Genomic DNA, 21,606 nt, shown 5'->3' with positions numbered 1-21,606 from the left:
GAACTGGGGAACGGTCCGCGGAAGCAGGAGGGGGCCCCCGACGCGACCGGGACGTGCAACAGGCCAGCGCATGTAAATGCACCGCTGTATGCACCCATGCAGCTTGTAAATACACACGCGAGTGTGCCGTGCCGCGTCGCGCCTGCCCGTCCTCCGTGAATTGATAATGTAATTAGAGCGGCGAAAAAGGATTAGCTTGAATTAGAAATCCTGCCGTCTGGGCCTGGGCTGGAACGGGTGGGTACAGGTAAAACGAGAGAGGGGAAGGAGAAGGGGAATCGGGCGCGTAACCGAGGCGAGTCTCCACGGAGGACTTTGATTTATGCGTCCCGGGAGCGCCTCACGAAGTGCAGCAGCCGTTGCAGCCAAAGATGCATGGCCGAGCGGAAAGCCGAGCGAACTTGCGTCTCCATAATGTTGCTTCCGATCGATGCGAGGGAAGGGAAAGGAGAGGGACCGTATCTCTAGCTAATATTATCCACTATAAATTCGATTGTTGTATTTTGTTAGAAACGTATGGAATAAAGTTCAACATTCCAGCTAATGCAATTTACGAGTCTGTTAATTGTGAAGAATTATTTTAACTTTTTTTTTTAAGTTACGTTTGATAATATAAATAGCTCAACGACGCAAGAAAAGAAAAATGCGATTTTATTTTACCTCGCACCGAATCAGATTGAAAAGAAGTTGATAAGATAATGTCTAATTTTTATCCGATTTAATTCGAGCTGACATTAATTTGCTAGTTGATAGACGCAAAAATATTTCGCTGCTGATGAAGGATCAGTACATTCCGTTATTTATGTGCGTTTGTGCATTAAACGCGCATGCAAAGTGTTCGTTTCATCCCACGGGATCGATCGTCCATTCGAGAGGACGATTCAATGACCATTGCGAATCCCACGCGCTCTCTCGCCCGCCAACAGTCATTTCTCACGCGCGCTATTTTTCATCGTCGCGTTTCGCATGCAAAATAGCGTTTCGTTCTCATACTCGACTATTACGGAATCGTGATCAAAAGAGACCGATTACACTGGGTGACCACATCGGTAAAAATTTTCCCACAAGCGACTGCAGTTACGCATACGATAAAACCTCGTATTACACACACACTTTCAGTGTACATATATTAAAAATTTGACAAAATAAATACAAATCTATCTAAAAAAAAAAAAATAAAGAATTTTTAATTTAAATTTGAGAAAAATAAAAAACGCCCATAAATAATTACCTAAAAGGGAGTTTATGAATTTATGTTTTATATTCTATTTTATTTTTTTAAACTTTATAATGGTTGGAGTTTACACGGAAGAAAAATTGGATGTCATTTTTGTCAAATCAAACAAAAAATACTACGTTTAAACGTGTTCTTTTTTTTTTTAACTAAAACTGGCCGTTAATTCGGTACTTTATTCGAATTTGCCAAAATGTCCGATGAGCGATCGTGGAAAAAAAAAAATTAGATACGCGAGCAAACGAAACGACGTCCTGTGAAATGTCATTTCTATCGCGCGGGTCATCGATCAGACGACGTCCACGGACGCCGATAACCGATATCGAAGGGCGAGCATCAGCGTTCGCGAGCGACATTCATCCGCGCCGGATGCGCTTTGCCCGCGATTCTCTACATTTTTTATTCTTTTTTTTTTTTACCGTCTCCGGGTCGAAATAACGATTTTTTTTTGTAACGATGCCGTAACGCTAGAGCGGCGAACTCGTAATGGTTACATCCTCGGTGGGACACAGAAATGAATACTTCTGCGAGAGCTGGCCCGCTGCAAAAATGTTCCCGGTTTCGTCGTAATAGCGAGCGATGCAATAATGTGATATTAAAAAAGAATATACGTAAAAACTCTTATGCTTATTTTAGTACCCGAAAAGCGGCCGGCCGGTCAAAGAAGATTCGTTCCGGTAGCACGACCGTCGCTTCAGCTTGTCCGCTGATAAATCCCGCCACCGTTCCCGAGACGAAGAAGCGGAAATAAGAGACCATTGTTGGTGCATGCTATCGCGATGACGTCACTCAGGATAGCACCGCGTAATCTGAGCCATTGCTCGGTCGGCCTATTTAGCGGCGATCGCGTTTCCCGTATGACCCATTCATAATATTTTCATTCCACGGCAGCGCGCGGGATTTCTAGCGATCCAATTACATCGACAGTATCACCGGTTCTCGCTGCCCCGATAATATCGCGCACAATATACCGTATATGTTTACACCGCATACGCGCGTGTTTGACAACTTCGATATTTGATAATAAACAAAATAATTAATTAATATTTTGCCGAACGGCGCATTATTTTCGACGAGTCCAAGTTTACTTACGTCGTTGTATAACAAGCAGGAATACGTATATTATACGAGAATGTTAATACATTCCCACTTCGCGCGTAAATTATTATGTTTCATCTGCCTTCTATTGCGTTGTTTCGTACAATGATACATGCGGGAGATGCGTAATCTAATAACAATTAGTAATACGAGCTCACTCGTGTGACAAATCACGAATTAGATTTCTCTAAGCCGCGTTGCTAAATTCGATATTACGGGATGTATTTTAATATTTGCGATAATATCGGTGAAGCAGATTATCGTTAAAAAAAGCGACATACGACAATTAATTATATTTAATTAGTCTTCAAAATTTATATCTCGAAACCTTATCACGTTCATTGTTTATTCGAGGTAAATAATTCATTTTGTAATCAGGTCGTGTGAACAAGGAAATCAATTTCGATGTTTCGTACTTAATAATTAGCTGACATTTCTTTTTTTAATTTTAAATAAAATTAATTGATTTGAATTTATTGTGTAATAAAAATGATTAGTTAGAGGAAGAAAAGATTAGAAGAGAGAAAAAAAAAAGGAAAGTGTATGCGACGAGCGAATACAGCGCTTATTAATGTGTCGTGTGAAGAATTAAAAGGTAATTAAATGCGTCAAAGTATATTTTTACACCGAAATTCTGCTTGCAACAATTTCGCTCGTAGCTAAAATTGGCTCGCCGAAATGTCGGTCACCGCCGTTGCCATCGTGCCGCCGATAATTCCCGTGCTAATTACGTAACGCGCCAGACTACAAAAGCGCGGCCCCGATTACATTATAAATAATGGAATACGCTCATAATGCTGTTACACGACGCCGACGTGAATCGGCTCCGCCGGCGACGTATGGAAATGACGGGATTAATATGCGCTGGCGCATTCATAAAGTTCGCTAATTAACGCAGTCGCGAGAAGGCGAGAGGCCGCGATCTTCGCGGTGAAAACCGTATTTCGTTGGAAATAACGCTGGACGACAACAGCCTACGTCTAGCCTGCATAATAACGTGACTTTTTTACTTTGCGTCGGCAAACAATTTGCAGTTTACGTAACTTTTAACGATTCTCTCGTATATTTCTCTTTTAAACAATAATAAAAAAAAAAAAAATAAATAAAGAAAAAAACAGAATTAGAACTTTATTCCCCAGTACAGCTTGCAGAGTATTTCTAAGTCATTTTAGACTATTCACTTAATAAATATACCGTATATCTCCAGAGAGATACATCCTACAGGTGAAAACCACTATTCTGGAGAATTGGAAACGAAGTTGCAGCGCCAAGTTGCAACATGATATTTCGTACACTAAATCATTAATGGTCCCTGTTGTTGTTGCTGAAGCTCGGTGCGCGCTGTATCCCATCTCTATGCAAAAAGAGGGTCGGTTGCCCGCGTCGGGAAAACAACCGGGGATCATTAATGATTCGAGAACCTACAGCCGGGCCGGGAAGAAAACGATTCTTCATTGCGAGGGCATTGCTGGCAACGCGGTCGCTACACCGGTCGCTACTTCCGCGCAACGGCCGCCCGCTCGCGGTTCAATTATCGTCGCTGGAAATCGCCGTGCTCGCGGCCCGGTAATGGACATCTGTCACGGCGGGAACACGCGTTATCGCGCGCTACCGCCTACGAAAAAGCGCCGCGGCGGAATAATTGATGACGCGCGCGCGCAACGGTAACGGCCCGATCAAATATTCACGACGCCGACATCTCTTGATGTATATAATTTTCGTGCGAACGAGGCCGCGCGATGCGCCGCGACGCGTCATACGAATTGAACGCGCGCCGCCGTCCGGCAAGTCATTCCCTTGCATTCGCCGCCCCCGGTGTGATTTCGTGAATATTTCAACCCGTAAATATTGAAACGCGACACCGCGCCTCTGTGTGCGCGCGTACGCGCGGCGTACGTGTATTCTATCTCCCGCGTCTATACCCGGGATGACGCGCCGGGTTGATTCGATACTTTCCGACGAATCGGGCACGATTCGCAATTCTCTCGCGCGAGCCCTCGAAAAAACTCCGAGCTCGTTACGGCGTTTAATTTTCCGTAATTATCGATGTCCTACCTACTCACCGGATGATAGATTTTCGTTAATTAGAGCTCGGTTTTTAAACCATGAGGGAAGTAAGATTTAGAAGTAAGACAGTGGTTTTAATTTTGGAGAAGTTATTTAAAACAGTATATCGCACACGCTAAAGTATTGATTCACGCGGAAAGTTATTCTTACTATTGCAATCTAGTCCCCGTTTTACAGTAATTACCATGATAAAAGTCGTAAGTAATTTTAATGCCTCGAGGCTTTATAACCGTAAGGACAATGTTGCTCGGACAAGGAGGCTGGTTCGAGCTGGATCGCGTTTCTCACATATTCGTGCCGGGACTCACGGGTGTCCGTTGCGAAAGCACGAAAACGAAACGGGAGAAGGGGCGCAGGTGCTCGGAGAGCTGCCCTGTAATTAGGCTAGGGATGCCGAATCCGTCTGTTCGCATCAGGACGGTAGCCCAGGCACCTTAAAGGCACCATATCAAACACGCTCGAGACATTATTCGTCGTTCGACGATTTTAGAAGAATTTAGCGGGCGCGATATACAAAGGCATTATTATAATCTGTGAAATTGACCTTACCTATTTTGAATCTGTCACGATATGAGAATGGCAGCGACGGCTTCTTACCTGAAACAGAAAGATAAATAGATGTTAATTGCGATTCTTCTCAGTGAAACATAGCGTTATCGCGTAGCAAAAAAAAGTCTGGAGTTAGGACAAAAATATTTTGCGGACATAAAATTGTTAGCAAATTTATTTATCGCTCTTTTTCTTTTTTATCATATATTATATTTGGCATTTATATTTTGGAGAAGACTAATTCTAAATTAAGATATCTTACTCTTCCGTTCTCTCTCTTTTAATCTTCGTCTCTATTAATTTTTAAAAGCCATCAGATATGTGCAAGCATCCCCAGGGTATCGCGGTTATAAAAGAAACCCGGGTGGCTAATGATTTAATTAATTGCGATTTAGAGTCCACTTTATCGCGCGCTTTAATTTCTATGCGGGATACGCATCTCCTTGCGCGGCAAAAGGCGAGGGAACGATTTCATCCCCCGAGAGAGCACCCGAGAACAAACGTGCCGTAATCCGACCAGGGAGACACCGGTTTCGGCACTCTCTCGTGTAATCTTAAAGCGGCAACAAACCGCGCGAGCAGATCCGTAAGTTTGAAGAAGATTAAGATCTCAAGGTGCGCCACGAGGGTGCCGTGTCTGAAAGTGGTGCTTTACATTATTTCAAGAAGTCTTAGAAAGAATGAAATAGCTTGGGCAAAAAACAAAGAAGTTAAAAAAAAATATATCAAAAACTTAAGCGAATAATTTAATTATTTGATTGAATCGAAACAGATTCTCTATTAGCAATTTTTACAAAGAATGCGCGGAAAAAAAATCACTAATTAATTATAAAACTTGTATTTTATCTCATTAAATTTTTTCTCAATAACGGCAATGTTTTATTTTATTTTATATAATATTACATAATAATGTAATTCTGAATACTATACTTCTCGTAATTCCCCTAAAAAAAAACTAATTAAAAAAAATGTTTTTTCACGTCTATTTAAATTTCGAATGGCGAATAAATCTGTGGGATATTGTGATGGGCTGTTCGCGTCAATCGTAAACGAGCAGCTACATTGACTGCCTTTTTCGCGAAGGGGCCGTTACGGCCGTCGTGGGAATGCATCACGAATAAGGGCTACATTGCGGTGCCTCCCTTTAAACATTCAGGACTACACCTTCGATAGCGATTCTACGGACAGGCGTTAACCGTTGGAATTGGAATCGCCTCCTGTATCAAGCTATCCACCACCTCTATCTGTACTGCCCGGAGGAATTAGGAGCCGCGGTCGTATCCATGGAATCGAGCGCGTTTCTCTCGAAGCGAGAATATCTCCCGAGCGAATCGACGTTTATCGTGCACGAGTTCTCGAAGTGGTTTCCAGTCCTCGAACGCGCGCAAATGGGTCAAACTAAAGCTGCGATCTTCGGAAAAAGATATCGCATTTTATATTAGATATTTTCCACCTTTTGTTTTAATCTCTCGTCATATTTAATTCATTCATTTTTCATCAAATTTATATATTTTAATATTGAGAGTAGCTAACCTTAAAAGTACTGGACGGTGGTTTCAAACAGGGAGAGTTGACGCTTCTTCTTTTACATGGACGGCACACGAATATGGAGGCGACTCTACTTCGACGACTGCGACGTACGACGCGAGCTGCGGCTTCTTATGCGTATATGCGAATGCATATATGAGCGCCTGAGTCGTCGATAATGAAACTGACCACCGTGTGTGGCGCTAGCGCACGGTCATTGCATGTCCAGGCGCTGGCTATTCCGTTCCACTCCCTCGCCTGACCTTGATTGTGCAATATCGAAGCAAGAGACGCGATTCCATTTTGATGGGAAATTTAATGACGACGCAACAGCTCGAGTAAAAGTCAATTTCTTGTAGCCGCAATTCGTTTACAGAGAGCACGCGAGACTAACGGCACTTTCACTAAAGTACGTTTATATTCACTTCACTAAATTGTTCGCGTAACCGTGGAATGATCGGTCGAGTCTACGTCAATCAAGTTTCGAGCGAGCGGATCGACGATTAAACTTTAATGCTGCCGGTCGTGGAATTTTCCGAACTACGCGTGACCGCTGCGCAGGAGTCGAGCAGAGAATGGCGGCTCGAGCGACGTACGATATTCTCACCGTGTGTACTGTATCGCACAGGCAGCGTGGAATTTTCCGCACAACGCGTGACCGCTGCGCAAGAGGCGAGGCAAGGACGGCGACACGAGCGATGTACGATATTCTCACCGTGTTTACTGTATCGCACAGATAGCGTGGAACTTCCCGGACAACGCGTGACCGCTGCACCGAAGACGAACAGAGAACGGCGACTGAAGCGACGTATATTACTCTCGCCGTGTCGAGTGTTGCTTCGCGCAGGTGGCACCACTTGCCGGCTTCGGTACGCGAAGAATAAAATAACTTACACTTCGATACTTGAGTTGCTATTAATCTAACAAAGTTCGTATTCTGTTTCAGAAGGAAATCCGGAGAAACTGAACGTCGTATTCTCGTCGACGATATTTAATGAACGTACCGCAACTGGCTCGAGTTTTTTTTTCGAACGTGCTATACAAAATCATGTGAATCCCATTTAATATCCGAGGTTTCTCGCGAACGTGTCTGTAAAGAAAATCCAGCCCGATATTCGACATCTAGAGAGAAGGAAGGTTCAAAGAGTTATTCGTCCGTCGGCGGAATAATCGCGGAGCAAGCATCGGTTTTTATTTCGATATTAAAAGTTTTTCGTAGCCCGCGAGCAACGAGGAAACTGATACCGCACCCGAACGTTAAAAAACAGATACGCAAACTGTAGCTCCTCATATGTATATGCGAGAATCCGGGCTATCCTTAAAAGGACTGACCTGAGAGATGTGATCCGTAGCTAGGCTGGTAACGAATTATGAAGCGGTCACGAAAAGCACCTCTTATGTATCAATCGGAGTAAGCAGCCGCGAGCGAATCAGCGCCAGAGTTCGATGGTGACGATCTGGTGCCGCGAGTGGCGCTAGTGCGCAGCCGCTGCTTGCAGTACGGGCGCTGGCTACTGCCTTTCATTCCCTCGCGGGACCTCGACTGTGCAACAGTGTAGCGAGAGACGCAACTCCTTTTCGATAGAAATTTCATGGTGGCACAAGAATTCGGGCGCAAATCAACTTCTTGTAACCGGGATTCGTTCACAGAGAGCACGCAGAATTAACTTTACTATCTCTAAAGTACTTTTATACGCACATTTATTATATTCACTTTACTAAACTGTGTAACCGTGGAATAATCGATTTGTGTCTTGGTTAATGAAATTTCAGGCGAGTTTGAAGCGAGCGGATCGATGATTAATTTTAATACTGCCGGTCGTGGAATTTTTCACACTATGCGTGACCGCCGCGCAGAAGGTGAGCAGAGGACGGCGGCTGGAGCAGCGTATATTATTCTCGCCGTGTTCGGATTGTATTGCACAGGTAGCATGGAATTTTCCACACCACGCGTGACCGCTGCGGAGAAGGCGAGCAGAGGACGGCGGCTGGAGCGGCGTATATTATTGTCGCCGTGTTCGGATTGTATGGCATAGGTAGCATGGAATTTTCCGCACCTCCCGTGACCGCTGCGCAAAGGGCGGCTCGTGCGGCGTACCTTACCCTCGCCGTGTTCAAGTTGTTGCTTTACGCAGGTAGAGCCACGAGCTGGCTTCGGTACGTGGGAAATAAAATAACTTTTACAGTTCGATACTCGATTAGTCATTAAACTAACGAAGTTCGTGTTCTGTCTCAGATGGAAATCCGGAGAAGCCAAACGTCGTATTATCGTCGCCGATATTTGATGAACAAACCGCAGCCGGTTCGTCGGGTTCTTTCGGAAAAGCTATACAAAGTCGTGCGAATTCCGTACAACATCCGGGTCTCTCGCGAATATATCTGCAAAGGAAATCCAGCCCGATATTCGACATCTGGAGAGAAGGAAGCTTCGAAGAGTACTCTCCGTCCATCGGTGGAATAATCGCGAAGTAAGCATCGGTTTTTATCACAATATTAAAAGATTTTCGTAACGGGCGAGCAACGATTAAGCTGTGGTACCGTAGTCGAACGTTAAAAAGCAGATATAGAATTTGATCCGGCGACGATGACGTCACTAGCGTACGCGACTTCCCCCCCGTCTTGATCCTCTCCCCCGGCCGCCGAGGACGAGAAAAATAATACTGGAGCACCTTAGCGCGTTCGCCTGTTGTCCTTGGAAGCCGGTGCTCCGCGGCACGTGTACATATTACGCATTTCGTGTGAGACTCGACGCACACCACGCGACGGTCACGTACGCTAGCCGCCGTCGTCGGAGCAAACGTTGTATCTGCTTTCTAGCGTACACGACTCTCTCTCTCGCGCGCGCGGTGTTAAAGGGAACGGAGAATAGACGGTACTACGTTGCCGCGCTACCTCTCTCGATGCGCTATCCGCGCGTCGCGAAAAGTAGGCTTCTAATATATTGAGAATACTAGATTTATATTTAATTGTTCGATCCTGTCGTCGCGTCGTTCGTTGCGTTTTTGCGTTAATTTTTTTTTTTGGCAAACGCGAATGCCGCTTAGAAACGCGCGAATAAAGCGTAGTAATTAATATAATAAATTATTGCTCGCGATTAAATTCACCGGGTCGCAATTTCAGCGAGTGACCATTGCGAACGCGAGTACTGCTTAGAAAAGCGCGAATAAAGCGTAGTAATTAATATAATAAATTATTGCTCGCGATTAAATTCACCGGGTCGCGATTATCCGCGAGTGACCAGTTGCCGGAAGGATGTCACGTTCCATCATCCCATTCTGAGAGGAGGAGGAGGCCCAGGATGGGCATCATACTTCGGCGGAGCAACGTTCTGGTGAGTACATTTTTTATTTGATCAAAATTAATAACAAACTTTCCTGAACGCAACAAAGTCATGTAGTAAGTCTCCTAACGAACGCAGAACCATCGCAGCTGCATTTGCAATTAAACAAAAATCATATTCATTGTATAAAATAAAAAAATAAAACCGCAAAAAATAATTATTAAAAATAGGAGAAAATTAAATTAATTGGTAATAAATTTAATACGTTTTTATATGAAAACGTATAGGTTAGTTCTATGACAAGGGAGTCAAGATTGTAAAAACATAACGTAAAGGAACGCGAGATAAGTACCTGTAGGAAATAAATTTGAAAAATAATTTTCCTGTTTCTTTTTTTATTTTTTTTTTTTCTCATCATCGATCGAGGTGCGTTCGAAAGTCTAATAAAAGGCCAAGCATGTTCGATTGATTCCCTGTTCCGAGCAGATCGCGATCTGACGAGACAGATTAGCTGATGATTACAATTTAATCCGGTAGATTGTAGCTTCGCCGAGCCTTCGCTATGCTACATGAATATTTGTGACTCCGCGTGTCTCCGGTGCATCACGCGATCAGGATTATATCCGATGATAACATCACGATGACTTGAATTCGAGTAGAAGAAGCATCACGGTCACACTATCGTAAAAAATATTTCCATGCGCTGCACGACGTATCAATGTAATTAAAATTTAGCGATCAATAAAATTAAATTCCTTATATATTCCCTTTTCGATACGTTAGAAATTCGTTTCTATAATACGATTATTCTGATCTCTTTATAAAAGAGTATTGTATAAAATTTAAAATGCTTTATTAATTTGGAACTAATTTAAATTTCTTTTTCTTTCTTTTTTTTTCTTTTTCTTTTACATTGAAAAAAATTGTTACTCAATGTTTCGTTTGTAGGAATTTCACGATTAAATTCTTTGATTTAAGATATATCTCGAGAGATAAGCAGGGAAGTTTAATTACGCTAATGATATTCTAATTGATTAACACGGTTAATGGCTAAATTGCGATTTTGCGTGACACTAAAGAGTTTCATGCAGGAAAGTACAGAAAGTAAGATCGCGATTTATCACGATAGATTGATCACGTTACATCTCCGCGGTGATAATTTCCGCCGCGTCACGCCGAGGAATCGCGTCTTCGGTAGGAACGGGATTCGTTTTATTTGATCCACTGCACGGTCATCGGCGATAAATATTAAAACGCCGCGCCGAGTATGCAATCGGACCATGTACGGCTCGCGAAAAGTGTGACAGGCAACGATGCCTTTCCATCACAATTGAGCGCCGAACAGTTGACGCTTTCAATGTGATTATTTTTTGTAAAATTTCCTCCATTGTGAAACGAATTAGAACTGTCACGCGTAACGCAAAAAGCGAATACCAAAATAATCGATAGGTGCGCCACTGAATATCATAACGTAATTTTCAAGACAGTACTTTTGAAAACAATTTCTTTCTGTCGGTAACACGTTTCAATCTATATTATTACGGAAAGCGCTGCGATTTGACGCACGGTGTAAAATCAATAAGGTGAGAAAATGTGACAGCGGCGAGATTTACGAATGGCACGATTGCGAGATAGATTTAGTATTCGTTATGAAAAATTTGGCGCAGATTGTTCTTCGATTTTCACACATGCATATACGATAGTTTATTCGGAAAAAGGATTTCGTAATCGTAACTGAGAAATTTTTTCCTGTCGTAGAGTTTTATTCTACTTATTTTTTTTTCTCACATCTTTTCGTTCTGGTTTCCCCACGTTGCTTGAAAAAGATTAAAAAAAAAAGTGCCGCTGCTTCTAATATTCGGTGCTCTCGTAAAAGAAGACGACAGCATACGTTATCTTTTGATGGGATAATCCCCCGGTTCTATTTATTCTTTCTCTCGTCTTTTTGGGGAGATCGTTTAGGAAAGTTGCTCACGGTACCGTGGATGGGGTGATCGATGGGCCTCCTGGCGATGTATGATAATGATACGACGAGAATCGACATAGACATCGCTCTGTTAGAATGATGAAGATTAGAATGTCGTCGATTAGGTTTACGAGGGATAAAAAGATATTTGCGAGGCGCAAATAAATAAGCAGATAAAAAGATAAAGGCGAGGGAAGTGTGAAGCTTCTAAGATTAAAGATTTAAACGGTGGAAATGTATTCATATATGTAAAAAAAAAAAAAAAAAATAGGGAAAAGATAGGGCAAAAAGCAAAGGTAAAAATACTATAGTAAAAGAGAGAGTGAAAGAGATTCCGTTGAGTTTAGAGAAGATATATGAAAAATACGAAGTGTGGAAAAAGAAAAACCACACCAAAAAAAAAAAATAAAAATAAAAAAAACAGGACAAATTTAAATAAGAAGAAAAGGAAACGGAGAGGGGAGCGGAAATCCCAACGCAATCAAAAGTCTGACAATGGCGCGCGCGGAAAAAGTTTTCGCTTTATAGAAGCGCCGCGGAGAAATCCGGTAGGCGGGGGGGGGAGGAAAAAGGGGGAGAGGGAGAGCACGGGGAGACAGAAGCAGAAGAGGAAGAAGGCGTACGAGAAAGGAAGAGTTGGAGGCGAAGATCGAGGTAGGAGTGGAAAAGAAGGCCTGAAACTGCTAGCCGATATTTCATCCGGGGAACAAGCCAGATAACAACGGGCACGCCCTTCCTTTACGTACAACCCTCTTCCTTCCTCGCGACTCTCTCCCGCCCGCCACTTTGCGCTCTCTTCGTCGCGTTCTCTCTTCGGCATTGTGCGAGAGCCCACATTGGCGAAAGAGCTCTGCCCGCAACAGACTCGCGCTCGTTTTAAAATATTATCCGCTACCACCCCCTTACACTTGCCGTTACATCCATTTCGGTGAGAACGCTCACCCCGAAGAGAGAGAGAGAGAGAGCGGGGGCGGCCAACTCCCGGCAAGATACCACCGGCTCGACCCCTCGGGATTACCTAACCCGACGGCAACGTCACACGTTCAATGTCGGACAAATTTTATCCTCGTACAAATTTGTGTTTACGGTCGTCTGCCAAATGGACCAGACTGGCAACTTCGGGAAAGCCGCGTTTCTAAAGTCAGGCGAATTTTTTTAAAATATGTACCCGTTAATAACGGAAAATTTTTATGTTAAAAAATAAAAAAAAAGAATCTGTTCACTCTCTATTTTAACGTGGAAATACGTATAGAATATAGTTTGATGCTTTTATGACGTTCTTAGCAAACGTTACGATTATCTTCCGTACGAATAGCACCCAACAAGGGTAGAAAAAAAAATCCGCGCGAGAGGAATTGTCGCCCTTAACCCTCCTAACAGCTGAAGGGTAGCGGAGAGCTTGCGACACGGCCGTGACGTGTTTAATGCGTTCCACGTGATTTAGGGCGGCGGCAGAAGTTGCAGATGTTGGGGGGTTTATGCCGGCTTTTAATTTGGAGATTCATAATTTATATGGGGCGTAACAGTCGCATTACTTTTAAATCCCGCTTAAAAACGTGAATCTTTCTTTTTTTTCTGATTAAATCTGTCAAAGTCAATGAGGTTTTACCTTCAATTACGTATATTTTATTTTGTAAGCCAACTGAATATGAAAACAGGCAAATATTAAAACTTAATAGGAAATGTGCAAAAAATATTCAAATTAAAACTATCGTATCGTTATTTAATTAATAACTTTAAAGGAAAAGAAAATGAATGTAGAAGTCAATCTTTGAATCGCACGGTAATGACTGGGCAGAACTGATTTGACGATTAAGTTAGCCTCTCAATTTCGTGCAGCGTCACTCCGCGTTTCGATGTGATTTCCACTCTTCTCCGTACACCTTGTCTAGATTCACCCTCGAGCGGATGTAATTTCGAGCGCGGTTTTTATCGGAAGTACTCTAGGAAGGCGAAAGCGGAAGGGTGGTGAAATAAAGGCCTCCGGAACAGAGAGAAACGGTAGTCGAAGGTGCCGTAGGAAATCGACGGATCTTTACTCGAGTTCGCAAATAAAACGGGTTCTACCGAGAACAGGAAGCCATGCGCGCGACTCCGCTCGCGTTCGCGCTTGGAAAACGCGATCAGGTTTTTTTTTTTTTTTTTTTTTTTTTTGCGGAGTAAAAATATTTTACTTCAATCTGGTTAATTCTGGTATTTATGCGACTCCGGAGAGCCGGTCGCTACGGCAGATTACAGGTCGCTGCCGCGATTTTCATGCTTTCACACGCACGCGGAGCGGTAGGCCTGAGCGCATCACGCACATGCGTGCACGCGTGCACCGTGACGGACAGATCGCCAACGAGCAGAGGGCGGAAAGAGAGCCGTATACATATAATGTAGGAACGCGTTGCACTGAAAGTCGAGTAATCTTGCTGCAAAGCCATTACACCTGTCACTCACCGAGTTCTTCGTCAAATCTCCACGTGTACTTTATTATTGATAAATTTTTTTAATACTTCGTAGCATTGTTGAATTAAGGTTTTGTTTTCAAAGGTTACTTTTATAACAAATAAATACATAGGCTTTTAAATCTTCCTTTCCCAGAGTTTCTGAAACGTTGTTTTACTGCAAGTAGTTGAACTGGAGTTTTTTTTTTTTTTTTTTTTTTTAATTAATTGTTGACAATCAAGTAGTTTTAATTGGCAGTTTTTTTTATTTCTTTTTTTTTTAATCAGTAACGATTGAGCACCGCTGGCGCGTGTGCGCGTACGTCCGTGCACTATATAAAAGAGTCAGAGTCCGGCTTTCGAATCTAAGTTATCCGATTAAGCGTGACACCCGTGCAATCTACTTCGGTGCACTATACCGAGCCCTTGGAACTTCCAGGGCGTTTTCTCTTTCCGTACCGCACAGTTTCTTCCGTCTCTTTCTCGGCTACGGTTTAAACTCCCTCGGCCCCCGCAATTCCCCTTAAGCTGCTGAAAATCTCCTCGTATCTTATACCGAGGACAGTCAGATTGCCGGACCCTTTCACGCGTGTTCGCGTAAGTAAGACGAGCATGACAAAGCGACCGACGCGGTGCTCGCAGAGGCGTCGAAATGCTAGACGTCGATTCCGATCGAATTCCGGATTTTGCCACAAATCCGATCGGCGCGATTCTAAAACACCTGGTTTATCTCGAGGTACCTGCCGTTGATTGATCATCCCACCAGGAAATATATATATATAACTCGCGGCAAAACTATACGTTTTGCATTTTAATTTTAGTTATTTCCATTTTTTAGTAAAATTTTCTTTAATTTTTTTATGTAATAATTTATTACAAGTAGAAATTTTTTTTTTTTTTTTTTGAAATTCTGTGCTTTCATAAAAATTTGTTTATCGGGCGTTTTACAATTTCGGCTTGAACGCTTCGAGGTTGAAGAGTAAATTTTGCCCGTTACTTTGCCCACATATCGACGTTGAATAAATGGTTGAAAGAAAATAATGATTTTACTCGAATTTACGGGGCTTACTCGGTTCAACGGCGGGTACACCTCACAAAACGTCGCGTGCTATCGAGAATGCTATCGGTGAAGGTACAGTCCAGGTCCGCGGATGAAAGGGGAGGGCCAAAAATGAACGACGATCGCGATGACGAGATGGAAACGAGCGGGCAGGGGCTGCATATCTCACGAACAACGTAGTGCACTCACCGAGAGAGTCCCTCGATAACGGACGCGCGGCCCGTTATATTACCGGGCCCATAATTATTATTTGTAAGCCTCCTCCGCGTGTGCCTCTTTTTCCTATCTCTCGCGAGGGGCCCTCCCACCCTGTTGTCCTCCTCGATGTCTCGAAATGGGCCTCCTGTTTATCGAGACGAGAGTGGCCCCGGTTTCGACGAGACATCCGTAACTAATGACCCTGATAGCCGACCAGCGCTCCTTCTCTCTTTTCCTCTGTCGTTCTCCGCTTCAAAAGATCTCCTCCGTCGCTCGCCGGAACCCCTCTCGCTCTCGCACGGGCACGATTCCTCGTTCATTGTGTCTTCCAAGGTTAAGAATGCCTGGCGAACCCTGGGAGTCACTTAATTAATTTTCCGTTTCAACCCGGGGAGAGAATCGAAAAGCTCGTTATCTCGACTTATTACTCCTCGTATCCTCGCTGTCGCTCTCTTTCGCCTCTCCTCTCTCACCCTCCCCCTTCCTCCCTCCCCCCCTCGTTTTAGTCCTGCTTACTGCCTGTCTTATCCTTCATCCCCTTTCTTCGTCGTCTTTCAGCCTCGCCGTCGGGTACGGGATCCGGGCATTCTTCGATCCCGTGACGTGAATAAATAATACGCGTGACGCTCCATAAAGGGCCACCGATTCTTTATTCACGGCGGGATGTGGCCTATAATCGGAGAATTTGTCGGAACTGCGCTGCTCCATCGAGTTATTCGAGCGTGATGATAGCGTTAATTGAAGAATACAGATCACGCGAAGCAACGTGCCTGATTTGCCAAAATATATCGCGTTTAAACGATTTTCGTTGCTCCATAAATTCTGAAATAGAATTATCGCGTTTCGCGATTTTTGTGCTTTCGCATACGTTTCGAAGCAAGCGACCTGTAAATAGCGATAAAAAGAACCTAGCTGAAATTTAGAATTTATAGCGAGAAACGAATTGACACCTTGCTTACTTGCCCCTGAAAACTATTGGAACGCGTGATTGATCGATGTTACTTATTTTAATATTAAAAAAAAAAAATATATATTTTTTTTTATCACTATTTTCTATCGAATCGCGGAATGTTCATAAAACAGTTAATTACAAAGGTTGGTTTTATTTTCAAATATTGCGGCAAGGAACTTTGGAAGTTCCTTCGTAATTTCCGGAGACTATCCAAGCGTCTCAAATTTTATTTAGTTTTAAGATCCTATAAGATATCTAAAAGTCTCCTACAACTACTGCGCTTCGTTCGTGTTCGGAGTTGTTTTAATTACTCGTTTGGCACGTACGAATTTTTCGTTTCGGCGGATTTCAAGCGCGAAATCCGATGATCAGAGCCATACAAAGTTGTCATCGGCACAAAGTACCGCCGCTTCGGTGAACACGCATTGACTGGACACGCAGGCCCGTTGACCCGGAGCGAAAAAGTTTCTAGCTATTTTTTTTTTTCTTTTATTGGCGCCCGAGCGCACAGCAAAAATTCGGCACGAGTGGAATTCTCGGCCTAATTCGCCACGCTCGTCGGATTAGAACCGAGAAAGCTTACTCGCAAATTATTCGTGGATAAGTCTTCAGTGCACTCACTGTGCGTTCGTTTAATGATCAAACACTCGTCGAAAAATGCTTAAAATTTTCTATCATACAGCGCAGTTTTAAAGTCGTAAAATACGAAATGTATACATAGTTAATTCAATTTGGGCAATTAAAAATGTATTAACTGTTTTAAATATCGTTTCAAGAGAGTTCATGTTTTAAAAAAGTAATCCGAGTATAACACAAATTATTAATCAAAGGATTTTAATATGTTCTCATTATTAAAATAGGAATTTTATTTTTAATCCGAATTAAATTCAGTAATAAATAATATCCAAGTATTTAATTATCCCTATTTGAAAAAAATAAAAAACTAGGCATACATTTTTGTAGAAATAATGCAGAGTGTGTTAGAAGTAATTTAAAAGTGTTGGCGTAAATAGTTTAGAAAATATTTGATAACTTCAAAAGATATAAATCTTCGATTTTTCGCTCTTTAGATACTCGTGTTTTTAAACGTCGAATTACTTCGAAACACGATTATTCGTAATTACCGGCGCGGAATGAACGCGAAACGAACGTTCCATCATAAGATACTTTCGCGGGCTTTCAAGCGATCATTCCGGAGAAATTCTAAAAGCTTCTTGAAAGCCGAGCGACGAGAAAGAAATTCCACCATCATTCAATGGATGGCACGAACAAATCGGAATGGGAAACATCGAGATCGTGGCAAGATCGACCTCGTTTTGAACTCGCCGTAAAAATTTCATTATGAATAAAAAGCTACGACTATCTGACAGAATAAAAACGCATGAAAAGATAAATTTGATGAGAAAAATGAACAGAACGAACCTTAAAAGTACTTCACATTAGAAGTAATTGTGCTCCATCGTTTGATTCAAATTTGAGATTTTACAGCGATATGCAGAAAAATCAAAACTGTCTTATTGAATTTTCTATTAAACTAAAAATTTAACTATATGTTCTACGTATACATTTTTTTTTAAACATGTTAGGAAGGCTAGAAGTTTATCCGATCCGTAGTTTGATATTTTTACTTATATCTACGCATCTTTACTTTCATGAACTTTATTCTTGCAGTCCAAGACATAAATATTTCAATTTGAGCATATTTGCAACTTTGAAGATTTAAGCTCCTGAATACTAAAATTCTCAAATACATCTCTCAAGACTTGAGTCTTAGAACTTTCTTATCGTGCATGTTTTAAAGATTATGGAAATTCGTTGCATGAATTTTTCAAATTGTACTATACATTTTTTAGATTTTAATTTTTATTCATAAATTAATTCCTTCTTCTTCTTTCTTGTTTTTTTTTATATAATTGTATACCATATCTTTAACAACAAACGCATAATCTTTTTTTATCTATTGATTATCATTCGTAACTTCTAGCTTACTTTTCAAAGTTTGCATACCATTACAAACGTTCCATAATTTTCTATTGAATACCAAAGAATTCAGTGACTATATTAAATTGAGGAACGTTGCTGTGAGTCAAGTGTCCGCGTAACCAAGTGGTCGCGAGCGAATTATGAATAATGCAGTCCTTCGGAAAGTACGCAATTAACGGGTGACTGCAACTGTAACGGCGCAATTATCATGCACACGGAAATAGAATCATTCTCACGATGCCATTGTACGCGCTCGCCGCACTTTAAGCGCGCCATTTCCCTGCGAGAGCGTAATTGTTCCTTTTTCTTTTTCCCTTGCACCGGAGCCCTTCGGCTCGTTAGCCCGCTGAAAGAAGCCAGGAGTACTGGTCGCTTTTGTAAGACGAGCGATGGACCGTAAAGTCCCTCGGATCCCGATCGACGCACGCTTTCGCCGATTCATCCCGCTCGTCCTGTTCCCGTCGAAGAAATTCCTCAAGGAATTTCCTCCTCCGGCCTTCCCACCCCCTTTCTAAAAGCACTATCTTTTTAAGCGCCCTCCGGAATTTTCAGCGAGAATCGCTTTTGCGGCCGTTGTTGCAAAAATATTAAACCGTCGTAATCGCCCACAATGTTGCTAATTAATTGTTGAACTCTATACCATCATTACGAAATCTAATAAAACACACGGTAATAATATTTAAAAATCGATTTTCTTAAAATGTAAAAATAACAAGAAAATAATAATAAAAAAAAAGAAATCTTGAATTTGAGAAAAGTTTGACTTCATAAAAATATTTTGCTCGAAAAATATAAACTTTTTTTTTAATTAAAATTATTTTTTTTAATTATGAACATTATTTTAAACAGCTCTATTTAATTAAGTTTTATGCTTGTATGTTACAGTATCATCGTGGCTGCGTAGCTGAACTCCGCTCGTTGCGCATCAGACCGGTGAGTAAGAAATTTTCTTTAAGCGTTCAAGTTTATTTTTCATCTTTCGAGCTGACGTATTTCTCGATGTCTCCACAAATGCCAGAGCTTTAAAATTTCTTAATCCTTTGAGAATATGGGCTACTAGGACGTTTAGATACCGATAGCGTAAACGCGACGCGGTGTACGTCAAGGAGATATGCCCGCCGGGCTACACATGCGTAGATACGTATACATACGTGATGCACGCGCATGTGTGCGCATCGCATCCGAGATTTGATCCTGATTCATTCCGAATGTCCTGCTAGAGGCATTGTCCGCCGGGAATAACGCGCGAGATTTGATCCTGATTCCGCGATATACGCTCGCGATATTGGGAATCGATGAAAAATATGTGCGCGGTGATTTGCAACGCGAAGAGCTAGCAATAAAAGCCGATAATGATAACGAAAAAAAAAAAAAAGAGACGAAATTTATCGTGTGAAAGATAGAACGGATTTTTCTACGTTTCGTTGTTGCGCAAATTATTAATTAAAAAAAAAGTTTGTTAGAAGAAACCGATCGCGAATTCAAAACGTATATTTGTTCACGCAAATTATTAGATGAATACAAAAATTAATTAAAAAAAACTAAGCATAGAATTATTTATTAAAAGTTCGCAATTAAGTCCTGATTTTATTTGGGTGGGTGTTTTATAAAAAAAAAATCCGAATTTGCGATGTTTCTCGCAATGTCTCCGGGATATGGATTATACGGTTTTCTCACGTAACACAACAAGTGTAAGCGGAATGAATTACTTTCTTCTTTTTTCTGCACGACTGAAAATTAATGAGCTCCGACGTGGCTCACGTGAATTCTGCCAGTGAAGGTTCGTTCGCGGAACGTAGTTTAGCGAGGATCGTAAAGGGCGAAGGACGAGGCGGGAGCGGTTGAAGAAACATCGAATCGCGTGTTATCGAGCTGGCGCGTCTAAATGCTCGAGGTATGCGTCTAATGCCAGACCACGGGGCTCTAATCGCCCTATGCAAATCACAGAACGGCCCCCCGACTGCATTCGTATAATCGTTTAAGTCGCGGTCGATGCCGAAACAGGCGGCACTCATGTATGTACTTTCTGAGCGCGCTCTAATTCTCTTGTTATTTTATTATTTTTTTTTCCCTTCTTTCCCTCCTTTTAAAAGACACGGAGAGTCCCTGCAAATCTTGCAGCGGTAATATTAAACGCAAATACATATACATATTAACCGTTTACTTAAACATAAGGAATCTTTAGAATGCATTAATTTTTTTTGCCTATAAAAAAAATTAAAAAAAAATAGATCTTGTTCGAAAGACGTGTCTTGCACAATCACGATGCTCAAAAAAAAAGTTGCCGGGAAATTTTTTTACTAGCGTTAGTCAAACCATCGGAATTAAAAGAACGCATTCGCTGTATTATTTAAAACGAAAAATAAATGACACATGCAACTGTAGTTGAATATTAGCCACATCGGGACAGTTTCTCAAACAAAAATACTTACGAATCGCCGTTTTTTTTAAGTCGATCGCGATGTAAAAACGCTTGTCGGGACAACTGCTCGTTTGCAATGTCTCGTCTCCGCCGTGTCGAGCGTAGGGATGAAACGAAACGATGAGATGGACCGAGAAGATGAGCGAGAGGCGTGTTCTCGAGTCCGAGAAGACTTCTAGTCGGCCGAGCGAGAGCGGCCTTTGTCGCATAATGGATGGCTTCCTAACGACACTTTAAGATAGTTACCCTCGCGTTGTCATCCGGCGTTTTTCTCCCTCGAAGTAACAACGGTACCCGCTCGATCCGCCGCGGAGAAAGTGAAAAATAATAGATTTTTTGGTAGGACCGGACCACCGCTAAACGACTTAAACATGCGACGCCATTAGAGATTCCGAGGAACGACGGCGACGATAGTAGTAGACCACAGCTGCACGCGGGTAACTCGCCGCTTTTCCAATCTAGACTATGGACCTCTGGGCGCTCGGGAAAAGCGCTCGGCAATCAATCAGCTAGCTCGAACCCCGATATGTCTTGAGATATTAGATTTTTTTTTTTATTTTCTATAGGGATTTACAAATTAGATTTCGCGAGGAAGAAAGATCGTCGTTTAAGGAGGCGAAATCGAATCCAGAGGTTATTTCTTTGAAATAAAATTATTAAAGGAATTTCTATGTTCACATTTTTGTAAATAAAAATTGTGTTTGATCTTATATGAGAAATCTAAACGAGGGCGATCTTTTTTAACAAGATAAGACAAGACCTGACTTTTTAATTATTAATATTCAATATCGCGCATGTGTCGCATTAATCGCACATCTTTAGCTTGAATTTTTCTCGGTTA

At 42.0% G+C, this 21,606-nt stretch overlaps 1 protein-coding gene across 7 annotated transcripts in view; it reads right to left on the bottom strand.

The window, feature by feature from the left end:
* LOC139101216 (latrophilin Cirl) overlaps nt 1–21,606 on the bottom strand; it is a 335,791-nt gene that overhangs the window by 51,029 nt on the left and 263,156 nt on the right. For 6 of the 7 annotated variants that reach the window (XM_070654213.1, XM_070654214.1, XM_070654212.1 and 3 more), the window contains one exon: nt 4,949–4,996. The exons of the other annotated variant lie outside the window; for it this stretch is intronic. In XM_070654213.1, the coding sequence (XP_070510314.1) occupies nt 4,949–4,996 (48 nt within the window). The remainder of the gene's footprint in view (nt 1–4,948; nt 4,997–21,606) is intronic. 7 annotated transcript variants of the gene reach the window in all.

Source organism: Cardiocondyla obscurior, linkage group LG03 (assembly GCF_019399895.1).
Source record: "Cardiocondyla obscurior isolate alpha-2009 linkage group LG03, Cobs3.1, whole genome shotgun sequence".
NCBI classification, from domain to species: Eukaryota; Metazoa; Arthropoda; class Insecta; order Hymenoptera; family Formicidae; genus Cardiocondyla; species Cardiocondyla obscurior.
The sequence above is the reverse complement of the archived record's forward strand: the minus strand, read 5'-3'. Positions and strand labels throughout refer to the sequence as shown.